At 57.9% G+C, this 9,199-nt stretch overlaps 1 protein-coding gene across 2 annotated transcripts in view; it reads right to left on the bottom strand.

The window, feature by feature from the left end:
- NR1D1 (nuclear receptor subfamily 1 group D member 1) overlaps window positions 1-9,199 on the bottom strand; it is a 24,366-nt gene that overhangs the window by 7,552 nt on the left and 7,615 nt on the right. For both annotated transcript variants that reach the window (XM_019506954.1, XM_019506947.1), the window contains exons 2-7: window positions 4,343-4,675; window positions 3,900-3,988; window positions 2,870-3,014; window positions 1,736-2,370; window positions 843-1,028; window positions 56-266 (exon numbers count right to left, since the gene is read on the bottom strand). In XM_019506954.1, coding sequence (XP_019362499.1) covers window positions 56-266; window positions 843-1,028; window positions 1,736-2,370; window positions 2,870-3,014; window positions 3,900-3,988; window positions 4,343-4,675 — 1,599 coding nt within the window. The remainder of the gene's footprint in view (window positions 1-55; window positions 267-842; window positions 1,029-1,735; window positions 2,371-2,869; window positions 3,015-3,899; window positions 3,989-4,342; window positions 4,676-9,199) is intronic.

The raw sequence follows: 9,199 nt of genomic DNA, 5'->3' as shown, positions 1-9,199 counted from the left end.
TCCCTACTCCACCAGACCCAGGAAGCTGCTTCCTCACAGGGCACTTGCTACCCACCAGCAGAGACGAGCACAACAGCAGTGAAGAGGCCCAGCTCCTCATCGGTGAGCTCCAGGGCGCTGAGCTTCTCGCTGAACTCAAACATGGAGTTGAGCAGGTCACCCATGCCCATGCCCCACAGCTCCTCCAGGCTGTACTTTGTCCGGCTCATGAAGGTCACCGTTTGCTCCTTCACGTTGAACAGCGAGGCAAAACGCACCATCAGCACCTGGCACCAGGAACATGACAGTTGTGATGCTCTGGGGCAGCCTCTGGGCCCACCTGCACCCCTGCCTCTCTGCAGCCAAGGGGTTCCTTGCCAGAAGAGGCAGCCAGCCCAAGAGGGTCCCCTCAGCCTTGCAGGGTGTGGAGTGGCAGATCCACAAACCAGCCCTCTTGAAAGGGTGAGTGACAGCTGCTGCTGGACCCACACATCTGGTGAGCCTGGGTAGAAAGTGGGGACCCGACTAAGTGACTGCTCTGAACAGAAAAAGCAAGTCCTGGCCACAGCTGCTGGCCAGGTGAGCAGGAGGGGGAGCCACGAGGGCCTCTGCTAGGGGACCAGTGGGGCTGCTCTGTCCTCCAAAAGGGCTAGATCCCATGGGTCTCTATAAAGAGGGGCTTGTGCAGGGGAAGGGAGGCTGTGCCTATCCCCCACTCTCCATCAGTGCCCAGAATATCTACTCTAAAGGAGGCTCTAAGACCAGTGCCTTCACTATGAACTCCTCCCACGGCTGCCCCACTAATGACCCCAGGGGCCACAAAATCAAAGGCAGTTCTTGCAGCCTCTGCCAGGGAAGCCTACCTCGAAGGTGCCAGCTTTGAGGAGGGCAACCTGGTCATGCTGTGACAAGTCCTGGAAGCCCGGGATGTGCTTGGCAAACTCCACCACCTCCCGGACAGCAGGCGTGAAGCTGAGGGAGAAATCTTCCCAGATCTCCTGCACTGTGCGGCCACTCTGGCCAGGTGGGTGCATGTTCATGGGGCAAGCCTGCAGTAAGAAGGGAAAGACCAGGACAGGAGTGTCAGTTAGAAGTCAAAGTGCAATAAGATGAGTCACCCACTACAGCCAGTGCCAGGGGAGGGTGGTGGCTGCCTTGTCCCCCACAGCTGGGGCTCTTAAACTGATCCTGGCAAAAGACTGCTGGCTGGGTAGGATGGCATTCAGCATGGGCAAGGTTGGGCTTTGCACAGAGAAATCAGAATGTCACCCAGCCCCTCAGGACATGATGGGGTGGGGGCCAGAAGACCCATCTCTATCCCTGCCTTCATGGCCCCTTGGGTTATCCAAACCCAGGAGAAATGTGACCCCAATCAGATCTGACCTACAACTTCCTGTGGTGACCAGCCTGCTCACTTTCACTTCCTGGCTGCTGGTTTTACTCCAGGCCACTGGCTGGGAACCAACTAGGCTTGGGAACCTTTGGGGACCATCAGGGAAATCTCACCATCAGATCTTTCAGTTTCCAACACTGTTAAAAGGCACCTGTTCTTGGCTGAACCCCTACTCCCCCGCCTGCCAGCCCCCACCTTGTGGAGATCAGCACTGCAGAGCCACAGACAGGACAGTCCGTGCCTGCCTGGCGTCAGAGACAAGGCGATTACTGGGGATTAGAGAGGCTAAATATACCCCTGGGGTCAGCGGCTCAGGGGCACTTGTCCCAGATGGGCTCCCCACTGTGGGGCACTGGGACTCACCGGCAGGATGTCCTTGGTGCCCCTCTGCCACCGGCTGCCCTGGCCGGCCAGCGTCTCAGCCTCCTGGGCAGAGGAGGAGTAGGCGGAGGGGCAGAGGCGATGCCCATTCATGTTGTTCTGGTGGCAGGCACCGGGGGTGCTGGCGTGCCAGGTGGAGAAACGAGGGGTGTCAGGGTGGGGTAGGTTGTTGTTGTCATGGCGATAGAGACCACTGGCGTGGTACCCATTGGAACAACGGTCGTTCTCCCGGTTGAGAGCGTCATTGTCCCGGGCAGGGGCCGGAGCCGTGCCCAGCTTGTCATGAGCGTAGACGAAGATTTCCTTGTGTGCCTTGGCCACCTGCGAGATGATGTCCTCCATGGCGTCCCCGGGGCTGGGGGAGCGTGGGGGCGTCAGCTGCTGTGGGAACTGGGAGAAGCAAGGCTGCGGCAGCAGCTGCTGCTGGGGGGAGGCGGGGAGCTGCGACTGGGGCTGATGGCAGGGCAGGGGGTTGGTGGGCTGGGGGTGCCCTGCAGGGGAGCCATCGGGCAGGCACTGCCCACTCAGTTGGTTGTTGGCCATGTTGTTCATGGCACTCTGCATCTCTGCCAGCATCCGCTGCTTCTCACGCTTGGGGATGCGCCCAAAGCGCACAGCTGCAGAGAGAAAATGGCAGACATTAGCATCAGGCATGAGGCAGAGCACAGATGGGGAGCCCCAATGCTCCCCCCAACACAAGCAGGCACCCCCATCCTGCAGAAGCTCTATCAGCAAACCAGAAGCCTCCCTATGAGTCCTTTGATTTCCTCTTCCCTGAACTAACTTGCTGCCATCAAGGCACGGCCCAGCCTACAGGTCAGATCACAGGGCAGGGAGCCATGACCTCTAAGCCCAGCTCTAAAACCAATTCCCCATAGTGGCCACTCAGCCATTCCTTACCCCTGCCTGGCAGAAGGGAGGGAACTATAGAGACACCTCCTCCCTTCCACCCTGGGTCCTTTGGCAGCACCCAGCTCTAAGGGCCCAGACCCTGACTGCCACCTCCAGACACTACCATATTCCTACTAATAAATGGGGTGGGAAAAACTTGGCACCCCGGGCAGGTTCTCCCCTTCACCTGCCCCCCCTCCCTCCACATGCCAGACTGGGCCTCACCATCACGGGACATGCCAACCAGGAGACACTTCTTGAAGCGGCACTGCTGACACCGGTTCCGGTTGATCCGGACAATGGAGCAGTTCTCATTCTTCAGGCACTTCTTGTACTGGATGTTCTGCTGGATGCTGCGGCGGAAGAAACCCTGGAATAGAGAGCACAAGGCAGAGGAAGGGTGAGTTGCGGGGGCCAATGCTGGGATCTCTAGCAGTGACGGAGGCCACATGTGGGAACAGGCTGGGAGACACAGCTCCAACCCCACACTGGAGCCCTAGGCTTGTAGTGTCTCATGCCCCCAAAGCTGCCCCCCAGATCCATCTCAGGGTGGCCACCCAACTTTACCCTTGGGAACCCCTCAATCCACCTCTCGCAGCCCACCAGGAACAAACTTATGACAAACAAGCTATGCAAGGAAGCAGGTGGCCTACAGTTCTCCATCAGTAACAGGTTCTAGCCATGTCCTCATCCTCCCCTTGACTCAGGAAAAATAACCAGCTGGAGCTGAACATCTTTCAGGTCTGGCCCCTGCCTCAACAGTGAAGATCCCCAGAACAGTGCAGCTGTTTGCAAGCAACACAGGAGCCCCTAGGGGGGAGAATCCTCCCTCCACTGTTGTAATATGAGGCCCAAATCATTCTGGCATAAAGCAGCCACTTGATCCTGGCAGTTAAACTTGGCTTGCTTTTGCGATCCTTGCCCAAGATGGTGGGAGGGATGAACCAACACGACAGGAAATTTTGAAGAGAAAGATTTTCATCATGATGTCACAGGTTAGTTTCCCAAACAGGCCAGCTGGAGGGCCTTTGGGTGCATCCCTGCTACTCCTCCAGTGCGCCTGCAGGGGGTGCTCTCACACTCGCTGGCAGGGGATCATGCCTAAACAAGATGCTAAGGAGAGGATCCTGATTCCCCTGTCCATATGAAGCTGAGTTGAACCACAGAAGTGCCCCTCTTTGCCCCCAACTGCACTCAGAGCTTTGCAGGTCCCACCTGCACCATCTCTCCCTCTCTGCCCTGCCCTGTCCTTTACCTTGCAGCCCTCACAGGCATGAACCCCATAGTGGAACCCGGAAGCAACATCTCCGCACACTTTGCAAAGCAGGACCATCCCGTTCAGCTCTGCCAAGGGAGAGAGACACCCAGGTTAGATCCCATCTCTGTGCACCAGCCCCTGGGAAGGGTGGTAAACCAACCTGTGGGTTGGGGGGGTAGAGTGTCTTCCCTGAAAGTGCCCACAGGGGGTGCCTGGCTCTCTGTGCCCCTACCCCACCTTGTAGGAAGGAGGAAGTTGTGGGCTTTAGGCTCCCCCACAGGCAGCTCCATACTGGGCAGGCCACAGGTGCCATGGAGCAAAAGCAGAAACCTGGCTGATCTGATGGAAAGTAGCTGAGTTCTGGCCCTGGGTAAAGAACACCAAAGCATCCCAGTGCCCACCCCAAGAAGACCCCTCTGTACTTCCAGTCCTGCACTCACTTGTGATGCTGCTGGTGGTCTTGCTAGGAGAGATGCGCCTCCCATCATCCATGGCAACCTGCAGGCCCCCAGGGGAGGTCCCAGAAGAGCCATACGAGGAAGAGGAGGACGAGGAGGATGAGGAAGGGGAACCATCCTCCCGGGAGCCCAGCACTCCCCCGCCATATGGCCTCGTGTCCTGGATCAGGGAGCCAGTTGGTGAGGGTGGGAAGTAGGAAGGGAAAGCCTGCGAGCCACACTGGAAGCTGCCATTGGAGCTGTCACTGCATAGGGAGACAGGGCTGGTGCGACTGGGAGAGGAGCCACTGGAGCCCACATAGCTGATCACACCACCTGTGAAAGAATCAGAGAGGCTCTGGGTTAGAGACCAGGGAACAGTGCCCCATCACAGTACAGAGCCCTCCAACCCCCACAGCCACAGAGCACGAAAGGAAGACCAGATGGTTTGGGATGAGTGGGGAATGGGACACAAGGTGCTGCCCCATAGGGGACACTGGCTCTAGTAAGGCCAAGCAGCAGTGGGCAGGTGGGCTGGGCAGGTATAGGAAGCACCCAGGGAGCCCTCCCCTCTACTGGGTCCCAAGGTGGGGGCACTGGCTGGTTCGGGGGAGGGTCAGGGCATGGGCATGCAGGGCTCTTCCCCTCTAGGGAGCGCCAACTCCTGTCTAACACAGCCATAGCTGTTGGTGGGAAGGGGTTTGGTTGTTTGGTGAGCCACCTATAGCATAAGTTGGGGGTCTCAATCGAGCCCCACAAGACAGGTAATTGCATCCCAATACCCCTCCTTGGACACATGGGTGGGCCCCCCTGGTTCACTGGATGCAAGGAGTGAAAGGCTTGACCCTTGTCCTGCCTCTCAAGCCCCCCCCCCCATACATACATGAACATGCAAGTAGTAAGCCTATGCACGCACCCCGTCCATTCCTCTGTGAATACATGCACACACCCCAGCATATATGCATGTTAATCCCATGCATGCACACAGACATGCCCTACACAATCTTGCCCCCACCCCACCCCCCGTTCACTGGATGCAAGGAGTGAAAGGCTCCCAGCCATTAGACCCAAGAGGGGCTCCCAGTGGGCAGTGCTCAGGCTCCCTGGCACATTGGGAGCCATCTCCACTGCCCCCCTCCACCCTGGATCTCAGCTCCTCAGGGCTGTGCTCCCACCAGGAGTACAATCCCTCAGGGCAGCAATTCGCCCATCCCAGCCCTTGCCAGATCTCAGCACCAGGCACAGACACAAGTGAATTGAACCTCACAACCCCTGCCAGGTTGGCATCACCCCTCCACCCTCCCAGAGAGAGGAGGGCTCAGCCCCATGAGGGCACCTATAGCAGAGAGCTGTGGATAAACCCAGTGGCCATGCCCCCTCTCCCTCACTGCCCTGCTTGGCACTCAGGTGGCTGGGAGTGAACCCTGTGGCCCCAGAGCTGGGTGAGCTGAGAGGTAACTTAACTGGGGGAGGAGGGGGAGGAACACCAGCTCTATCCATTAGGTCTGAGCTCCGCTGCTCAGATAAGGGGCATGACAGGACTCGAGGGACCCCATTCTACTGAAGCTCCTTCCTAGGCTGTGGCTCACCAGCCAGTCAAGAGTTAAAATCCAACCTTGGTGACATTCCCCCCCCAGCCCAAGGCTGGCACTCCGTGTGCTGGTCCTTGGTGCAAGGAACAACTCCCCCGAGGTTCAGCCTGAAACATCCTTGGGCTACATCCCCCCCCTCCCCACCCCCCTCTGCACTGCAGTGCAGTGGCAGCTGCTGCTGCGGAGCACCACACAGGTACAGCAAACCCAGCGTTAGTATTCCAGCCGCGCCAAGGACAGGCAGGACACGGTGGAGGGTGGGGGTGGTATGGGGAAGGCATCTCCTCTCCTTTTCTCTCACCCCTGCCACAGGCAGTCACACCGTGAGGGGTACAGTCATAATGAACTTCTACAACCAGTGAGATTAGACAGCAGTACACAGAGGGCTGAGGAATGGGTGTGGGGGCAAGGGGGTCAGGGCGCATGGGGGGCACACACACATATAGGGACATGTGCTCTGTGTGTGCACAGAAGGGTGCACGTGTCTCATGAGCTGGTGCAAGCATGTGCATGCAAAGGGGGTGAGCAGATGTGCATACACGTGCCTGCGTGCAGTGGGGGCTAAGCATGTGCAGGGCATGTCTGTATGCATGCATGGGATTAGCACGCATATGCACCAGGGGGATGTACATGTGTTCATAGAGGAATGGAGAGGTACATGCATAGGCTTACTGCATGCATGTGCATGTATGTATGGGGGGGCATGAGAGACAGGACAAGTGTGCTGTGTGTGCAAGCTGTGACTGTGAGCCCTCCGACTATCCATGTTCCCCAACACCATATTCCTACACAGATGGCAAAGATCTGTAGAGCTCCCACAGTCCCTTCAAGGCAACGGGGTTTGCAAGCCCCAATGGGGATGTGCAGTCTCATGCATTTGCAATAGCTCTAACTCCCCTCTCTTTCCCCCTTGGGGTTTGAAAGGCAGACATCCCACAGTCCCAGTGCCCCCGGGGGTAGCTGGCCCTGGAGAGCATCCCACAGCCCCAGCTGCTCCTGCCTCTGAGGGACAGGGCTCACCAAGGATCTGAAGGCCAATACACAGGGTGGGAGCCAGGAGCCCCATCCTGGAAACCCGGTGCTTAACCAAAGCACCTTTGTTTATCCAAGGGATGGGAGCGGCTGTCATGCTCAGAAGCACTGCAGGGGGAAGGTAGACTCCTAGGGGTATCTGGGGTCACTCAGGCCACTGCAAAGGGAAAACAAGAACCAGAAGGCAGTTGGGACTTCCACTGCCTTGCGCATGCCAAGCAGCAAGGGCGGTGGAGAGCCAAGAGCCTAAAGCACAAACACCAGCGGCATCCCAAAGTGGATGACAAAACGCGGGGGCAAGCACGTGTGTGGGCTCTGCTGACACAGGGGCCAGTTGCTACTCATTGCTTCAACACGCCTAGGGCTTGGCACACCCTGGATCACAGCCGCTGGTGACCCAGAAACATGGCTAGGCCCTGTGACTGGGTCAGTGACCGATGCTGGCGACTCAACCATGCTAGGTCACCAGCCGCCTGCACGTGCCGCGGCAGAGCCAGGAACGATAATACAGGGAGGTCACTAAGGAACTGCTTACGGGGACTGGTTACAGCCGCGCTCGGGAAATGCCTCCCTCCCTCACTGCTGTTGCACGTTGGGGAGAGGAATCCATGCAGATTCAGTGTAGCATCAGGGCCAGATCCAAAGCTGGGCTGGTGTAAATCAGTGTGAAAGCTGCACTGATTCACCAGTCAAGGACCCAGCCCAGCTCTAGGGAGCAAAGCCAGCTCTGGCAGTGGGCTTACAAGAAAACACAGCCCCCGTCCCAACAATGTAAATGGAGGGGGTGCCCCTACACCCTTCAGCTTGGACAGGTCAGAGAAGTTTTTTTGGAAGCAGCTCAAGGGGGAAATCAAGCAGCTGCTCTGATTGATTCAGTGAGAACAGCAATGCAGCACTGAACAGGGAATGCAGGAGAATGACAAGAAGCCAGCTCTTAACTGGGCTGAAAGTCATTGGCACAGGGCTAGGGGCTGGCAGGGGGTTGGGTTAGTGGAAGGAAATAGCAAGAGAAAACAAAGTATTGTTTTTTAAATGCAGAGTTTTCGGGAAGGGCTGAATGAGTCAGAGGGCAGGGCAGGGCGGGTGTGGGGCTCCAGGAAGGGAATCCCAGCAAAGCCAGAGGCTCTAGCAAATATGTAAGGAAATAGGATGCAAACTCAGCTCCTCCAGCCTCCATTCCTTCCCACACGCCCTCAGCGCAGGCTGCTCTCAACTGCAGCGTCAGCTTTGGTGCATTTGTTTCCTTGTCTTTAAATAGCCCAGGCTGGGAAGCAGATCTCAGCAAATGGGTCACAGGAACTGTGCCCCTCCAGCCCACTCCCCTTCAGCCTGGGGGGAGGGAGGAGCTGTGGAGAAGGCTGGTCCCCAGGGGGTGCCTCTGAGGCACAAGGGCCTGTACAAGGACATGAACAGGGATCCTCAAAATCTCTGCACCCAGCCAGCAGACAAGGAGCAGACACGACTGCCCACAACACCCATCTCCCCGAGATGAGTCAGAAGCATCTGGACACGTGGCCAGAACTGCTATAGCACACGAGCTCTGAGCCAGGCCATGTGTCACTCAGCCCACAGGACATGTCTAGCAGATGCCCCGACAGAAGCCAGCCTGCAACAAGGCAACACGGGGGCGGGGGAGCCTGCTTGGTCACTCCACTACGGTGTCCCATGACAGTCAGGGTGGACAGGGGTTATTAAGCCACTGGGGCATCCACTTGGGGGCACAACTTCCATCCATCTGTATCACAGGGAGACACTGCCGCCTTGGACCAGTTCCAGGGAGCACATGATACTGGAACACCATGCAGGGTCCTGGGCTGAGCTCTGCCCCTGTGACCTTGGGCAAAACACAGAGGGCCGCAGACTTGCGTGGACGCCTCAGGGCCAAGCTCTCATTGAGGGTAAAGGAAGATGGGTGCCTAAACCCCTTGGCCACCCAGCCCCTGGGAGCCTGAAGCCCTTGGTCACCAAGCCTCTGGGACTCTAAACCCCTTGGCTACCCAGCCCTGCTCCAAGGCTTAAACCCCTCAACTGTCCCTTCCTCTCCAGGTGCCTAAACCTCTTGACCTTCCAGCCCCCTTTGTACCTAACCCCCCTGGCCACCTCCAGGTGCCTAAATCCATTGAGCACCCAGCTGCTAGTCCTGGGGATGAGGCCAGTTACTGCCCGAAGCAAAGGGTCTGGGGGCACAGGGAAGCACCTTACAGGCCCCTGGCTCTGAAACACGCACCCCATGGGG

This window comes from Gavialis gangeticus, unplaced genomic scaffold (genome assembly GCF_001723915.1).
Source record: "Gavialis gangeticus isolate Ggan-Ray unplaced genomic scaffold, GavGan_comp1, whole genome shotgun sequence".
Classification (NCBI taxonomy): Eukaryota; Metazoa; Chordata; order Crocodylia; family Gavialidae; genus Gavialis; species Gavialis gangeticus.
Note: the sequence above shows the minus strand (reverse complement) of the source record. Positions and strands in the feature narration are given on the sequence as shown.